Consider the following 17,634-nt stretch of genomic DNA (forward strand, 5'->3'; position numbering starts at 1 on the left):
GCACCTGCGAATACCAGTCACAAGTGCTGCTCGCTGCTGGCAAGCTTTCTTGACTTGGACATTCATTTTTGCCAACACAATGCTAACCTTTGTTTAAACAGCAGCTACAATATTAGCAAACGCGTTTGGAGTTACTTTTCTATCTAATAGGCTATGTTACAGTTGACACTTCTTCCAGTTATAATGTGGGGAGGTCAAAATAATGCAAAACTATTAACCAAGTGTATTCCATATAAAATGTTGGTTACCTGTCCTTGTTATTTATTATTCAGCAGATGAGAGAAGATGTGGGGGGGAAAAAACATGTTACTGACTTGCCTAGTTAAATAAAGGTTAAATAAATAATATAAAATAAATACATGATGGGGGACGCTGGTTTGCCTGGGCAAGAAAACGTTGAAGACCCCTATTTGAATCCATATCCAAATAATCCATGATCTAAATTATGCAGCTTGTCATAAGAACTTGATTGAGCCTACTCATGCAAGGATATGGATATCTGGACCTGGAAGTGCACTGTGTGTGTAGGCTTTTATGCACACACCTAATCCAACTAACCATGGTCTATCCCACGGGTGGGCAAACAAACAAACTCATTATACCCTACTTTAAAATGACTGAAACCAAATGGAAACTGTAGAAATTATAGTGGACTTACATTCATAGAGATCCTTGACTGCGTCCAGCTCGCTAATAATCACCTAAATGAAAGCTAGACAGTCAATGAGTATCAACATTTCCCCAAATTTTAGATTTGTTTTGCAAATTTCACCGGTGAGGAAATATAACCAATTTTCTGTGCAGCCCTCCAGACCTCGTTGCGGGCCCCCAGGACAAAATGAGTTTTGACGCCCCTAGAGTAATAAGGATCAGGTCCCTGCTGTTATTCATTATGGTTTAAAAGGCTCAACTGATCCAAGATCAACTGATCATACATCCTACTACTACATCCTAATCCTACATGTATTGTGAATACGGGCCCAGGTTCTCCGGTTCCGTTGGTGCGTCTCAGAAAGGTTTGGCGGACAAGGCGATGTCTCCTCGGTGACTCATGCAGTGCTCTGTCATCATGTCCTTCTGCTTCCTGCTCTCCCCTCGTGCTGTCAGCACCGTGTCAGTCAGCAGATAAAGTATTTCTGTCTAAGTCAACAGAGAGACGACACTGTCAAACAACTGCCTGATAGGAACTCCCCCTGTGCATTTTAAACATGAAAATTAGCCACTCTCCAATTGATACCCCTTCCCCCAAGCAAAAAGGCCTGTCAGACCGGAAATGAGAGTGATGGTGGCGGCTGGTATGTTTGATCGTGCTCGTGTTTGCTCGTCTGGTGTCCCCATGGTCACCGTGTCCTGGCGGTCACTCCAGTGTGATGGAGGCCATGTGACGGGCCACGGCACCACTTTAATAAGCATGGGCAAATGCAGAGGAAATGGGATTTGGCCTAGGTCAGTGATCCTCAACCCCCGGACTGCAGACCAACACTGATCCCTGGGATGATGTTGACTGGTCCCACATACTGTTAGTTAAATGACACCAATCTTGGTGGGGCTAAACAAAGAAAAAAGTGGGATGCATGCCAGCAAAGCCACTACACAACACAACACCAAACAATACATTAATTGCACTATACCAGTGACAAACGGTGCCTACAAACTGTTAGGATCTATATAAAGCTGTCCCAACAGCAGAATCCCAACAGCAGTCCCAAAACCTTAATCGTGCTACACCTGGCTATTAGCGGAGCCTTGTCTGGCAACGAAACAGTTCATTCAGCCTCATTTACTGCCTTTAAAAAATATATAGCTGATATGGCTGACTTGCTTAAACAAATGTGGTTTCTACTGACAATTGAGATGTACAAACGGGGACGACAAGCAGATATAATGCTATCGATTAAGACATTAATGAGCGAGCTAGGACGAACGTAGTCAATATAACTAACTGTTTGTTCAGCATTTTTGAAATGTACAGCGACAGAATTCAGAACATGGGCTGTTCTTACAGTGTTCTCCCTGTACACCAAGTCAGAACCGTAGGATAAATAAAGAGGGCATATAAGCATACAATGAAAGCTCTTACAATATTCAATAATTACATTTCTCAAAACCAGGTTATAGGCTACATCTGCACCACCAAGTCAGAACAGTAGGTAAAATTAAGAAGTGAAAACAGACCAAATTGTTAGGGATAGGCACATGGGCTACTAACAGCTTTTAAAATTATAAACTTGGATCAGCTAACACAACGTGCCACTGGAACACAGGAGTGATGGTTGCTGATAATGGGCCTCTGTACGCCTATGTAGATATTCCTTTAAAAATCCGCAGTTTCCAGCTACAATCGTCATTTACAACATTAGACCGCTGAGACCACATTTTTTACGTTGATACTGTCCAATTGGGACACCTTGATTGGCAAAGTGGGACACTTAATTCTTTATTGTGAAGAAGGATAAATTAGAGGATGTATGAGTAATTTCAATATTTTTGTGATAAACTTCAATTATTCATACTAACATAAGAATTTGTTCTTAACTGACTTGCCTAGTAAAATAAAGGTAAAATAAAAATAAATAAAAAATTCTTTATGTATTTTTGTGGAACATTAAGAATGGTAATTTATTATTATTTTTATTATCATCATTCTTTATCATAGTTATATGATGTAGCCTATATGTAATTGTATAGACTATAAATAAAATGAACTTAATTGTCACCAGAGTCAAATACAGCAAAATAAACTTTTTGTTGTTGTCATATACCTGAATGGTTATGAGTATACAGTAGTTAGCTAGGAGTTTTTATGTTGGTTAGTTTATATTTTTCTAAGTAAAATGCAGCTATGCAAGCTTTTGAAATTGAATGTTTGATTATTCACCTCAGAACCTTATGTCGTTTTACTAACCATTATGTGTCATTACACGGGATGCCACGGCCATAATGACGACATCATACCCACTGAACCCTTTTTTTAATCATTTCTAACACACAGGCATTGATCGTTGGTTATGTTATTGTACACATGCAACGATATCCGTTACAAAGCTTAAGTGTCCCACTTTGCCTTGTGTCCCACTTAACCAATACTCACCCTACGTCACTAAATGTGTTGCTTTTGGTGTTAGGGGGCAGGGAGGGAGGGTGAAATGGGGGTATTAGAGTGAGGACAGACATCCCGAGGGAGGTCAGGACTGTTTGGCGATGATAATTGGAATTGAGCGGATCTTACGGACACACCATGCGTCCCTAAACACCGCTCAGCTGACCGCTGGGAGGGGAAGGAGCATAGGGGTCAGCGATGGGCAGGGCCAAGTGACGTGAGGGTGGGGACATAAATTGAGGAGGAAGAGGATGCTTCAGAGATGCCATAAGAGACCAGCTCTACAACACTCATTATCGGCTCAGGAAAAGTGACGTGCCACTGTATACCAACAGGTTAATAATAGGCAGAAGTGAACAGTGGACACAGACGTACCTGGGGGACATCAACAGTGACAACCGATTAAATACCACAGTGATTATCGAACTAAGGGTCTAAGGTAAGGAGTGTTATGATTTTTGCTCTTGAGTATCAATGGATATGAAGTGAGATCTTGGATAGGATTATTGCATTTGCTTTGGGTTTGATGCTGTCTATGAATAATTCGACGTAAAAAAAAATCCTTGATATTTATCGTCCTTTTACAATAAATATTACGCTGTTCACATATTCTTTATTTTCAATCCTGCCTTGGTGGAATCTTGAGAAGAAATTACCTCAACAATTGCCTATGAAAAACTAATCTTTAAAACCCACTGCAAAATGGGTTTGTGGAGATTTTCAACCCCTGGATAAATATTATATGAGTGGCACAAGAAAAACACATTTTAAACTTTAAGCCTTGTCGTTGCGTGTTGCTGTTTGCCTGTCCAATTGTTCCTCTTCGCCAACATTTGGATACCCTGATTTGCAAGTCTGGCCGATCAGAAGGCGCCATCACACTTCTGACACCAATGTCACTACCAGCAGTAGTAGGACAGGCCACATGAGCTGCGTTTACACAGACAGCCTCATTCTGATCTTTTGCCCAATTATTGGAAAAAGATGTGATTGTTCAAAAGACAAATTTGTTTAGATAATTTTGAGGGGAATAGAGCAGCCAGTGTTAAAGCAGCCTCTCGCACTTTCTCTCGTTACTGATGTATTAATTGTATAACCTGCCCCTATCCCTCCCTTTCTTTCCTTGTGAAAGGCACGCCTTATTGCACAGACAAGTGTCGCATCCTGTCTTCACCTACAACTTCCCTCTCCTTACACCTCTCCATCCCTCTCCACTCAGATCCAGTGATGGTGAGTGTGGCTAGACTGGTGTTTGTGCTGGGGCTGCTGCTGTGTCTGGGAGCCCAGCTGTCTTCCTCCCAGCACTGGTCCCATGGCTGGTACCCTGGAGGCAAGAGGGAGCTTGACTCATTTACTACCTCTGAGGTGGGTCACAGTACTACAATCTCAATGACTCAAATGGATATTACATACAGCACCTTTCATTAGGAGTCAAGACGGGTGTTTTTAGCACCTGTCTGGGTAACACCCAGTAGTCATTTGTGTCACCATCATGCTGTTATCTCTCTGTCTCAGATTTCAGAGGAGATTAAACTCTGTGAGGCAGGAGAATGCAGCTACCTGAGACCCCAGCGAAGGAACATCCTTAAAAACGTTATTGTGAGTGCAGTGGCGGGACGAAAGTAGTACATTCATGTAATGATACTGTATCAGGTGGCAATCATATAGGGCAGGGATAGCTCAAATCTGAGCCTGAGAGTCGGAATACTTCTCGTTTTCTTTTCTACATGGTCGATGAATAGGCAAATGTTGCGGAACATTGCATATGTGATGCCCTTTTCACTGTCAGAGGCATGTTTGTTCTACATAATGTATTTCTATCTGATATTTCCATAATGTTGTGCCCTGATGAATGTAGCCCTGGTGTCCCAAGTCTAAATCAGTCCCTCATTCAGGGTGAATAATGAAAGGCCACTAGTGTGTGATCGAGCGTAGTATTATTATTTGTCTACAGGTGTTACAAGCATGTTGCATATCCAGGGGTGGAAATGGTGGGGGGAACGGGGTCCGGAAGTAAAATAACTTTGACATGTGGAATAAATTAAGGCAAAAAAAATACTGTACCTGTAATTCATGTCATGTTACTCTCTTTGCAGTTGGATGCCCTGGCCAGAGAATTTCAGAAGCGAAAATAACCTTAGACAACCTATCAACCGTGGCTGATTTAAATCCTTCCTTGTCTCTGTCTGTTTCCTTCATGACCTCTATTCTAATCTCATGTGATTTGGTCCAATTTTGTGGTTTATCCACTTTGATAACCATATAGCATCACTCTTTACCATTGCATTCTCCTTCTGTCCCCTTTTTGCTGCTGTAGACTATCAATTACAGATGTAACATCATGCACATGCCATTTCCTTTAATAAAGTATCTATTTTGTTTATTAATGTCTTCATCATTGTCCTCTCTTTAATTGATTTGTTTCAACGAAAGAATAGGTCAAGAGACATATGATGAGAGCAACGTTATCTTTTTTGAAAACATGATTTGAAAATACAAACAAAAAGAAAAACAAACATGTTCTCAGTTATTAAATGCACATTGAGTACCAAATTCTAACTTTACAGAGAGTAAATAAGATCTCAAAAAGCAGAGAAGAAGAGGCAAAGCGAGAAGGTTTACTCCGCTCAAAGTCTGTCCACAAAGATAAGACCACTAAGGGAGGAATATTTGTATGGTGGTCATTTACCTTCACCATTTTAAATATCAACTTCAATGGGGTAAAGTCAGAGTTGGGACATCCCAAGGAACCCAGACAACAAGGACCATTCTGCAACATATTTTTAGTTATCTATGCAATGCACATGCGCTGCTCAGATAGGAACAAAGATGGAAGAGCAAAGTATGTTCTCCGCTGCTAGTGGAGTCAGATACTGAAAATAACATTATTTCTGCTCATAACGTGGGTTCTGTATAAACACTAATAATACCAATGTTTCACAGATTGAAAGTGAGTTCAATAAGAATGTGAAATTACAGTTCGTAGCTAAAAAGCTAGGTGGCAATGCTAATGTCTTTAGCCAAGGCAAGGGCATTCTCAAATTAGGGAGCTAAGGTTAGTTCACTAACTGTTAAATGTCGAATAAGGCACTGTAGCCCATGTTAAGGTCAACTTTAGCTAACAGCTATCCTAGAGGACCCATTTATGTCGTTAAACAATCGTCTTTCCAACTTGAATGTCGTTTTGCACTTAGCCTTGTACCTACTCCAATAGCTAGGTCCAAAGGCACGTTATGTTAGCTAATCCAAGTTTATCATTTTAAAAGGCTAATTGATCATTAGGAAACCCTTTTGCAATTATATTAGCACCGCTGAAAACTGTTGTTCTGATTAAAGAAGCAATTAAACTGGCCTTCCTTAGACCAGTTGAGTATCTGGAGCATCAGCATTTGTGGGTTCGATTATAGGCTCAAAATGGCCAGAAACAAAGAACTTTCTTCTGAAACTCGTCAGTCTATTCTTGTTCTGAGAAATGAAGGCTATTCCATGCGAGAAAATGCCAAGAAACTAAAGATCTCGTACAACGCTGTGTACTACTCCCTTCATAGAACAGCTCAAACGGGCTCTTATCAGACTAGAAAGAGGGGTGGGAGGCCCCGTGCACAACTGAGCAAGAGGTCAAGTACATTAGAGTGTCTAGTTTGAGAAACAGACGCCTCACAAGTCCTCAACTGGCAGCTTCATTAAATAGTACCCGCAAAACACCAGTCTCAACGTCAACAGTGAAGAGGTGACACCGGGATGCTGGCCTTCAATCTCATGAGAGAAAAGAAGAGTGCTTTTTGTTAAAAAGAAAAAGAAAAAGATCTTACCTCTTCTATGCTTGGGCCAAGATTTGCCACAGGGGGGCAGCAGTCGATCAATCCAACTCTGCAATCTTGGAGTCTGTCACTGCCATGAAAAATACTAAAATGAGCAAGCACACATGTGGTCTTCAACAAATCTACTTTTCTAGATTGTAAATTAGAATGCATATCTGTTATGTTGGCTATAAAATATATCAGGTTCTTAGGAATTAGGGCTGAAATGACTTTACTATTAGTTAGCTACAATGCTGTAGGACTGTGTTACTCTCAGTGTAATAACATTAGCTGTAGGAGGAAATAAAAACAAATGTATCTCTGATTGAATGTAGAGGTTGCCTGATATCTCGATCTACATAGCGGTAGATCTCGTTTCGAAGAGAGTGAGGATCTTTGGAACAATGTTCTGCAGAAAATGCAATGTGTCTGTGTTGGGTCAAACAGGTGCAAGTGGTAAAAATGAGGACACTTGGCTTGCTATGGTTTATTGTAGAATTAATGACAGTTTATATACAGCAGTTACATCTGGTGTATATTTGAACAATGTCAATTGGATCATTGTTATCAAGATTGCGATGTTCCATGTTTTAATTACTTTTTTTGCAAACAATAATACACACATACAGATGGGAAATAATGCTTGAACATTCTTAGATCTCCTACACTGTGTTCCTAAACAGACATGAGACTAAATATTTCTCCATTTCAGCTTTGCGACTCCAGAGCCCAACAAAGGCTTGACTGTTCTGAGGTGCGTAGAGATGCTCTGAAGCCCTCTGAGATCTCCTGTTTTCAAAGAATCCTGTGGTTTGGTTCCTTGTCTCTCTCAAACCCTCGACCCCCGTAGAGCTGTGCCGTGCCCACATCCTCCTCCTATACGACCCCCACCTAGGCCTTGTTTCTCCCCCTATACCCCCCCACACACACACACTCTAAAAAACCAAGCTCCATAGCCATACAGTTTTAGTTAGGCATTAACAGCTTACAATTTCAGAATGCTTTTGCTTTACTGCAGCAAGGTACATTGTTAAAGGGAGGGTTCACCCAAATTACCAAATGTATTTTGTTACTCTGTAAACAGTCCTTGGAAAGGGTATGACAGCAATCCATGCTTTGGTTTTGTTTACCTGACCTGACTGTTTTGAAATGCTAACCTTTTAGCATTTGTGGCACAAATCCAATGTAAGTCAATGGTACCGATATGAGCATTTTTCACACTTCACTTAAGTTACTTGGTCATGAAGAATGTAAAATGCTAATCAATATTATTGACTTGCATTAGATTAAGCATTTGGAAACACTGGCCTGGTAAATAGACCAAAGCATGGATTGCTGTCACATTTTTTCATAACTTTCCCTTTATGACAAACTCTCTGGCAGGATGACGTTAAATGTCAAGTTCATTAGCAATTATATAATAATAACCGAATTTATGAAAAGCATTTCTGAAATGTTCAGTTACATGGACTTTTAAGCACTTTTTTTTACTGTATTGTAGTACGGGGTAACTTTGCATGACCCCAACTGTATATCTCCATCACCCTGCTATATATACAGTGAGCTCCAGAAGTATCGGGACTGTGACACATTTGTTGTTGTTTTGGCTCTGTATTCCAGCATTTTGGATTTGAAATTATGCAAATGACTATGAGGTTAAAGTGCAGACGGTCAGCTTTAATTTGAGGGTATTTTCATCCATATCGGGTGAACGTCTGTGAATTGCAGCACTTTTTGTGCAAAGTCCCCCCCATTTTAGGGGACCAAAAATATTGGGACAAATTCACTTATGTGTATTAAAGTAGGCTATAAGTTTAGTTTTTGGTCCAATATTCCTAGCACGCAATGATTACATCAAGTCTGTGACTCTACAAACTTGATGAATGTATTTGCTGTTTGTTTTGGTTGTGTTTCAGATTATTTTGTGCCCAATAGAAATGAATGGTAAATAATGTATTGCGTCATCTTGGAGTCACTTTTGTTGTAAATAAGAATAGAATATGTTTCTGAACAATTCTACATGAACGTGGATGCTACCATGATTACCGATAGTCCTGATCAGAGAGAAAGTTTATATCATTCCCTCAACACGCACAAATATCATACCCTCAAGACATGCTATTCAAACCAAACTTTATTTGTCACATGCGCCGAATACAACAAGTGTAGACTTTGTAGAAATGCTTACTTACAAACCCTTAACCAACAGTGCAGTTCAAGAAGAGTTAAGAAATGATTTACCAAGTAGACTAAAATAAAAAGTAATAATAAAAAGTAACACAATAAGAATAACGAGGCTATATACAGGGGGTACCGAGTCAGTGTGCGGGGATACAGGTTAGTTGAGGTAATTTGTACATGAAGGTGGGGGTGAAGTGACTATGCATAGCTCATCTCCCCTGTTATTGTAATGGTGAGAGGTTAGCATATCTTGGGGTTAGGATCTTTGTGCGTCTAACTTTCTCACTCATCATTATTCATTCAGGACTATCCGTAATCATGGTAGCATCCACATTGATGTAGAAGTGTTTAGAAACATTCTTATTTACAAGAAAAGTGACTCCAAAATGACACTACATTATTTACCATTCATTTCTTTTGAGGAAAAAATAATCTGAAACACAACCAAAACAAACGTCAAGCTTGATGTAGTCATTGCGTGCTGTGAATATGGGACTAAATAAGTACTTCACTTTTGACTACTTTAATATACATATAAGGGAATTTGCCCCAATACCTATTAGCCCCCCCCCCCATTTTAGGGGTCTGTGTACAAAAGTACTGTAATTTCTAAACGGTTCGCCCGGTATGGATAAGAAATACCCTCGAATTAAAGCTGCCAGTCTGCACTTTAACTTCATAGCCATTGCATATATAATTTCAAATCCAAAGTGCTGGAGTACAGAGCCAAAACAACAAATGGAATATCACTGTCCCAAATGCTTTTGGAACTCACTGTATCTGATGTAATGTTCTTACCGAATGGAAATCTTGTGGAAATAGAAAATGAACCAATTTTGCAGACCGTTCCACATTCTATTGAATTGTATCCCTTAGTTGGTGTGCTGTGTGCGTCTCTCAGGGTGCCCATATAAAGGCAGGCATAAAGAGGATATAAGATAATGTACGTGAACAAAACACGAAAGCATGATCACATGTGGGTTGTAAGTGAGTGGTGTTAAATAGATTTGTTCATGAGAACCACAATTAAAAACGTATCCACAACATTGAAAATCTTGCTGTAAGGTTGTGAACAAGTAAATGTGAGTTACAATATTTGCTGTGAAATAGAATATTTTAATATGAAAAATAGGCTACTTATAACTTAACCTTTATTGCAGGAAAGGTGACCTCAATGCTGCTTCACATCTCACAGTGGTAAGGTTCATGCTTTGTTGAAATTGTCAAGACTCAGACATTTTCAGGTATTTATCAGATTTATCAATTACAGAAGTACTCATTGAGCTTCATTTTTGGTTGGTTTTGTATTTCTTTGACATGAACTGGAGTTAAGGTAGCTTGATCTGCAGCCGTGCTCCAGTACTCAGTGCGGCTGCAGCTGGGCTAGGTCACACACCTGGGCAGAGAGGTTAGGAGAGGTGAGACTTGGTAATTGTGCAAACTAGTCACACCAGAAAAGCTTGGCCTTCGTTTTAAATGTGTTGGTATAAAACAATTCCATATACAGTGCATTCGGAAAGTATTCAGACCCCTTGACTTTTTCCACATTTTGTTACGTTACAGCCTTATGCTAAACTATATTCAATTAAACATTTTCCTCAACAATCTACACACAATACCCCATAATGACAAAGCAAAAACACGTTTTTAGAAATTGGCAAGTTTATTAAAAATAACAAACAAATACCTTATTTTCATAAGTATTCAGACCCTTTGCTATGAATCTCAAAATTGAGCTCATGTGCATCCCGTTTCCACTGATTATCCTTGACATGTTTCAACAACTTGATTGGAGTTCACCTGTGGTAAATTGATTGAACATGATTTGGAAAGGCACAAACCTGTCTATATAAGGTCACACAGTTAACAGTGCATGCCAGAGCAAAAGCTAAGCCATGAGGTCGAAGGAATTCTCTGAAGAGCTCCGAGACAGGATTGTGCCATGGCACAGATCTGGGAAAGGGTACCAAAAATGTCTGCAGCATTGAAGTTCCCCAAGAACACAGTGACCTCTGTCATTCTTAAGTGGAAGAAGTTTGGAACCACCAAGACTCTTCCTAGAGCTGGCTGCCTGGCCAAACTGAGCAATCGGTGGAGAAAGACCTTGGTCAGGGAGGTGACCAAGCACCCGATGGTCACGCTGACAGAGCTCTAGAGTTCCTCTGTGGAGATGGGAGAACCTTCCAGAAGGACAACCATCTCTGCAGCACTCTACCAATCAGGCCTTTATGGTAGAGAGGCCAGACAGAAGCCACTCCTCAGTAAAAGGCACATTACAGACCGCTTGGAGTTTGCCAAAAGGCACCTAAAGACTCCCAGACCATGAGAAACAAGATTCTCTGGCTCTTTGGCTTGAATGCCAAGGGTCACGTCTGGAAGAAACTGGCACAATCCCTACAGTGAAGAATTGTGGTGGCAGCGTCATGCTGTGGGGTTGTTTTTCAGCGGCAGGGACTGGAAGACTAGTCAGGATCGAAGGCAAAGATGAACGGAGCAAAAGTACAGAGAGATCCTTGATGAAGCCTGCTCAGGATCTCAGATATGGTCGAAGGTCCACCTTCCAACAGGACAATGACCCTAAGCACACAGCCAAGACAACGCAGGAGTGGCTTTCGGACAAGTCTCTGAATGTCCTTGAGTGGCCCAGCCAGAGCCCAGACTTGAACCCTATCTAACATATCTGGAGAGACCTGAAAATAGCTGTGCAGCAACGCTCCCCATGCAACCTAACAGAGCTTGAGAGGATCTGCAGAGAAGAATAGGAGAAACTCCCCAAATACAGGTGTGCCAAGCTTGTAGCGTCCTACCCAAGAAGACTCGAGGCTGTAATCGCTGCCAACGGTGCTTCAACAAAGTAAAGGGTCTGAATACTTATGTAAATGTGATATTTACGTTCATTTAAAAAAAAATGAGCACCTATTGTTTTGTCATTATGGGGTATTGTGTGTAGTTTGAGGGGAATAAATAAACTTAAAAAATTGTTTTTTTTAAATAAGGCTGTAACCTTACAAAGTGTGGGAAAAGTCAAGGGGTCTGAATATTTTCCAAAGGCACCGTAGTACAAAAATAGTGTAGACCAGCACTATTGTTACAGACCCTGACTGAAATTTCTGCCTATGGTTCTAGATGTCCATCGGTTGGGAAAAGTAATTGTTGATATTATGGAATTGTTCACTTTGTTGGTCCATGAGCGTTACTTTATTCTGAGTAGATACATCTTTGTGTAGCATCCCCTTTACTGCAAAGTAATAGCAGTATATTCCTGATGAGGGTTGTAACTGGTGAGGTAAGTTTCTTAAAACCAAGTGAAATTATTTAGAAAGTGTCTGGGCACTTCTACAGCATACCGCAAGAAACATTTTGAATTAGGAGTAAAAAGTGTTAATGTATACAAACTTCAAAGGTTTATGTGTTTTTGAAAATTTGATTTTACATGACTGTATCATACACTATTGATAATAGTGTATGATACTGTGACATATACAGACAAAGCCTTTTGAGCAATCGACAAGAGGATATGAAGTGTCTTATATGTGGAGAACTTCTGACATGTTGCCATTAGATATACATTGAACTTCATCTCCTCTCTTCATTCGAAGTATGTGTGTGTGTGTCTCACTCTCTGATAGGCCTGGTGCGTGGCTGTGTGTTGTCACGTAGGGGTGTTACCCAGGCGACACTTGGCCATGTTAGTTCAGTTGCTCCCCTGTTCTCAGACAGATGCAGAAAGGGAAAAGAAAGCAGTTTGCCGACCCTCAGCTAACCCTTGAGACGACACGCATCATAAACACACGACCACTCAAGATGACCCCGTTGGCACTGGTATGGACAACGGTGTGCTTGTGGAAAACAGGTAAGGACCCCAATATTCTCTCTACCTCACGGTCAACAAGTTATTTTCTGTTGAGGTCTCAGGAACAGCGTGAGGCCTACCTTGACAACTAGTGAGAGTCAGAATGACAAGTGTATGCGCTGTTGTTATTTACTTCTCATTCCATTTTGGCGAAGGTTGTTATTTCTGTCTAGACTTGTGTATGTTTGCAAGAAGGTTTGACACCAGGAAATGTTAAGTGTTAAAGGAGTGTGGATGAGGCCCCAGTGTTTTCTTTGCATGAAGTCCTGTAAAATATGTTTGGTGATTTGAGTGATACGTTGTTTTAGTGATGATCTGATAAACGTCGACGAAAAACAATAGGCCGGAGCCAAAAATGAACAGACCTTCAATAATTGTCACATCTCCAAAACATGACTGACATTCAATGACAACCAATAGCTTTTCTTAAATCCAAAGGAGAGCTCTGAAGTTAAGATATGTATACATATTTCTGTGAAGCATTGCATGTAAAGAAGCGAAGCGAAACAGTTCAGCATTGTCTCTCGCAACGTTTGCCTCAGAAAGTCACCTGTTATAGATAAGTCTCTCGTCTAAACCTTTCTGTTGTGTTGCTACATGTCATGGTTCCAAGGTGCCATAATTTAACACTTCCATTCTTGCAAAATGATTGGTTTGAACACAGTGTTTGTGTCTATCCCTCCACCGCTTCAGGTTTGTTTGCTTCATTTTAAATGGAACAATCTCGACCCTTTATCTCATTCTGTCTCGCTTGATGTATTTCTGGTCAAATGTACCTGTCGTAAATAAACAGGTTTCAATAACACTGTTGAAAGCGCAATCATTAATTTACAGTGAAGCACAAGCAAATAATGTTTCAATCTAGTAAAAAAAAAAATTGTCAGGTAAAAATGATGTAAGAGCATACCACTGTTATGGACATCCGTCACGTCTTCTTATCATTGTGATCTCTGTCCAATATGCACAAATGAAAATAGGACCTTATTTCATCAGTATTGTTGGTCTTCTTTGATGTGGCGACAGTTTGTCCAGCCAAACTCAACCCCCATTCACTTCTCCTTTTCCAGTGTACAGCCTGACACCAACCGAGTCCAACTTCGTCCAGTATCCACTAATCAACAACACAGAGGTCGTCAGCTGTGAGTGTTCCAGCCGCTCCTGCCAGACAGTCTTTTGGTTCCGCACACACCACAACAACTCCGGCTTCCAGTTCCTTCTCAGCATCAACAATGCTGAGCGGGTCACCTACGGACCCGGGGTGGATGAACACGGGTTCAAGGCCAGTAAAAGGGACACGGGGAGCAAGGTGGTTTTCACACTGCGCATCATTAAAATAAAGGCAGAGGACGCAGGGTTGTACTCTTGTATGCTCCAGAACCAGAAAGAGAACGAGTTGTGGAGGCCAGGAGTTCTTCTCAGACCCAGAGGTGAGAGGAAGCCATTACTCTGCACGGCACTGACGCTTCCCATTGTTCATATGACTGATTAGAGATGAGAAGATTTCGTGAATGAATCCAGAATTCCTACATTTCCCTCCTAGAACGAGTTACACGCCTGTGGAACGCACATCTGCCATATTATAATTAGAATGACCCGGGAACACAGCAGTTTCCTGATTTTCCATGTTCTTCCGAAACAGTTCAACCTTTGATTCAGATTTCGCGTTGTGTCCCTTCAGAGCTGGGTTGGAATTCATTACCAAATATTGTGAAGTCAGAACGTCAGTGCGGAATTCAGCCTTGTTATAGAAAATAAAAGCAATTAGAAGTTTCCCTTGCGACCAGTTGCAGACCTGTATTTTGAGTTGTCATCCTTAAGCTTCTTCATCTATCCAAATCTCTATCCATTATGTTTTGTTTATTTTTTTTCTCTCACGGTGTGTCTCGTACGTTTGTCTGTCTATTTTTGTGTCCCACCAGAAACTCGTCCAACATTAACCCCTGTCACGAAGCCCAAGCCCCCAGGAATCCCAACCAGCCGCTGCACCAAAAGGAACTATCAAACCCCAGAAGGTGAGGTTCATAACTTTTAAGAAGTCTGTCTAATAAGTTGTTTGTTGGCTGCGTAACAAGTTGAATGTGTTACAGGTTACTTTTTTGTATGTCTAGTTATGTTACAACTGGTTGTATGTTGTGTTACAAGCTGCTAAAACACTGTAACAGTGTGTTGTATTGGGTTCCAGGCTGTGGCTACAAAGTTCTGTGGCCGTTGGTCGGAGTACTCCTCACCCTGTCTGTGGCTTTGATCTACACACTGTACTACTTCAGCCGTGAGTATCTTTTCGCCTTGCTTACCTGCCGGTAAAGCAACATAGCAGAAGCACCCAACTCCAGTGCTGTTTGTAATTCGGATTGTCAATTGTCAAAGACACTGCTCACGCAGGGCTTAATCCTTACTTGAGATGTACGTGCTTAACTCTCGTGTAAACTGTATATTGATGCCAATGGAATATTTGCGGGAAAACTCGAGTTACGTGGATATCAAATTATAAATGAACCCTGACCATGGTCAAACAACATTTTAACCTGCAACATTTAACGTTTAACAAGGGAAAGACAATAAAGTGCATTATTTTGGGAGTAAGCAACAACATTGTAATTTATGTATTCTGTGTGGGATATCAGTATACCTGCTGCTCCTATGGGGTTGAAAGGGGGAGACAGTAATATATTCATGTTTATGACTGTTAGTATGCCGTTTTGAATTAATTGTGTGTGTGTTGCAGGACTACCCAAAAAGTGTCGACATCAGTTTGCCAAGTAAGTTCCATGTGATGTTTATCTTCTCCTCCTCTCCCCTTTTCTCACAACACAATAAAATATCTCTACCTGCTTCTGTATCGATTTCTGTGACTTACTCTTTGACTCTTTGATCTGAGCCTGTATTCATAAAGCGTCAGAGTAGGATCAGTTTTGCCTTTTAGATCACAGTGAGTACGATTACATGGACAGCGGGGACCTGATCCTATACTCTGAGACGTTTTGTGAATACAGGTCCTGGTCACGCTTCTAATCTTAAATGTTGTGTGATCGATCTGACTTTCTCTATAATTGAGACAATCTTTGTCCCTGTATTCATCTCTGTGTAGTTGACTCTCTTTGACTGTTTGTCTGTTTTGTATCTGCCTCACAGGAAAAGACCAATGAAGTAAGACAGAGAGCCCGCACTGCAGACTCTGAGACAGTGCTGTATGTGTCCTTGGCTCTCCTTCCAGGAATCCAATTCGACTGAATCTGAACACAGTTTTATTAGCATGTCACTTTTCTATTCTTTGTTCATTGCAGCAATGAACTTACCTGAAAATGCAACTGTCTAAAAGGAAACTCTTAGGATGCTGTCCACAATGTTAATGCCTCTGGCTATGGTTTTCTAATTAAGTGGATGTATTTAACAGAAGACATGTTTTATGAACTGCTATTACTCTCATGTGCTAGTATACCACAAATGCAGCTTTTAATAAATAAATAAAATACATTACTTGTAAATAGGTGCATACTGTATATCTATTGTTTTGTGTTTGCCATGCATTGCCCATCTGGAATAACAATACCGTGGTTTGCCTATTGATATTTGGCAAAATTGTAATTTCAATAGAGTCAAAGCAATATGAATCATTGTATTCTGGTTCAGTAGCCTAATGTGATTATTGTCTGTGTGCATCATGTGTTGATGAATTAAATCGTTTTTTTTATCATTCATTACTTCAGGTCCATTTACTGCCATCTTATCATAGGGACCAGAGCGACGTGTGTGTGTGTGTGTGTGTGTGTGTGTGTGTGTGTGTGTGTGTGTGTGTGTGTGTGTGTGTGTGTGTGTGTGTGTGTGTGTGTGTGTGTGTGTGTGTGTGTGTGTGTGTGTGTGTGTGTGTGTGTGTGTGTGTGTGTGTGTGTGTGTGTGTGTGTGTGTGTGGTATTTCCTTGTTTAACTGTTGAGTGGGAGACTTTTAATCTGACTGTGCGTTTAAACACAAACATAATCAAGCCTGCTCCAGCATTTCACTTCATATTGCATTGAACAGAAAGCAGAGACATGTAACACACTATATAAAAACTGTCTTTCTTGATGTCAACCACAATATTAGTGTGTATATATATAATAAACACAACGATAAGGCTTGTATGAAACAGCATGCACACCTGCAGCAAAAACATCTGTCTTCCGTGGTTCTTCAGGTCTCAGCGAGTGAACAAGACCCTTTCCTGTGTGACAGAAAGAGAGGGCACGAGAAAGAGAGAGGAGAGAGCGCACTGTGCACATTGAGATGCTATCACTCTTTCTCTGTTCTTTCAACTTTGAGCCCCTCTTCTTGACACTGAAACAAAATAACCACAGAGCGACCACAGAGCCCGCCACAGGCAGAGACAGAAGAGAGAGAGAGGGAGGGAGGAAAAGTGAGAGAAAACACTGTCGTCAGACATGAAAAAACCCTCAACTTTATTAAAACTCCTCTCATTGTGTTGTCTCATTCTTTATTTCATTGGCATTTTGTCATGACAAAATAAATGGGAAAAGTTGGCTGCAGTGGTTGAGATGGTGGAAGATAAGTGGGCATCAGAAATGTACACAGAATTTCAGTTCATTGTTACACTTTATTTTACAGAGTTTTTATCTAATCACTTTGTAATAATTAGGGTAACATGGGGTAACTAGCCACCTGGGGTAACCATTCCCCCCCCCCAAACACATTCCCTGTTTGCTGT

At 40.7% G+C, this 17,634-nt stretch overlaps 2 protein-coding genes across 2 annotated transcripts; both read left to right on the forward strand.

Annotated features, from left to right (window-relative positions):
* The first annotated feature begins 4,327 nt into the window (after positions 1 to 4,327).
* On the forward strand, positions 4,328 to 5,235 carry gnrh2 (gonadotropin-releasing hormone 2). The gene is made up of 3 exons (XM_064955508.1): positions 4,328 to 4,465; positions 4,616 to 4,699; positions 5,197 to 5,235. The coding sequence occupies exons 1-3, from the start codon at positions 4,328 to 4,330 to the stop codon at positions 5,233 to 5,235; spliced, it is 261 nt and encodes an 86-aa protein (XP_064811580.1).
* A 7,463-nt stretch (positions 5,236 to 12,698) lies between these two features.
* LOC135526841 (uncharacterized) lies at positions 12,699 to 16,630 on the forward strand. Its single transcript, XM_064955516.1, has 6 exons — positions 12,699 to 12,934; positions 14,002 to 14,361; positions 14,854 to 14,946; positions 15,117 to 15,203; positions 15,660 to 15,693; positions 16,067 to 16,630. Exons 1-6 carry the CDS (start codon positions 12,802 to 12,804, stop codon positions 16,083 to 16,085), a joined length of 726 nt encoding a protein of 241 aa, XP_064811588.1. The 5' UTR covers positions 12,699 to 12,801; the 3' UTR covers positions 16,086 to 16,630.
* Positions 16,631 to 17,634: the final 1,004 nt, after the last annotated feature.

The sequence above is a fragment of the Oncorhynchus masou genome, chromosome 5 (genome assembly GCF_036934945.1).
Source record: "Oncorhynchus masou masou isolate Uvic2021 chromosome 5, UVic_Omas_1.1, whole genome shotgun sequence".
NCBI classification, from domain to species: domain Eukaryota; kingdom Metazoa; phylum Chordata; class Actinopteri; order Salmoniformes; family Salmonidae; genus Oncorhynchus; species Oncorhynchus masou.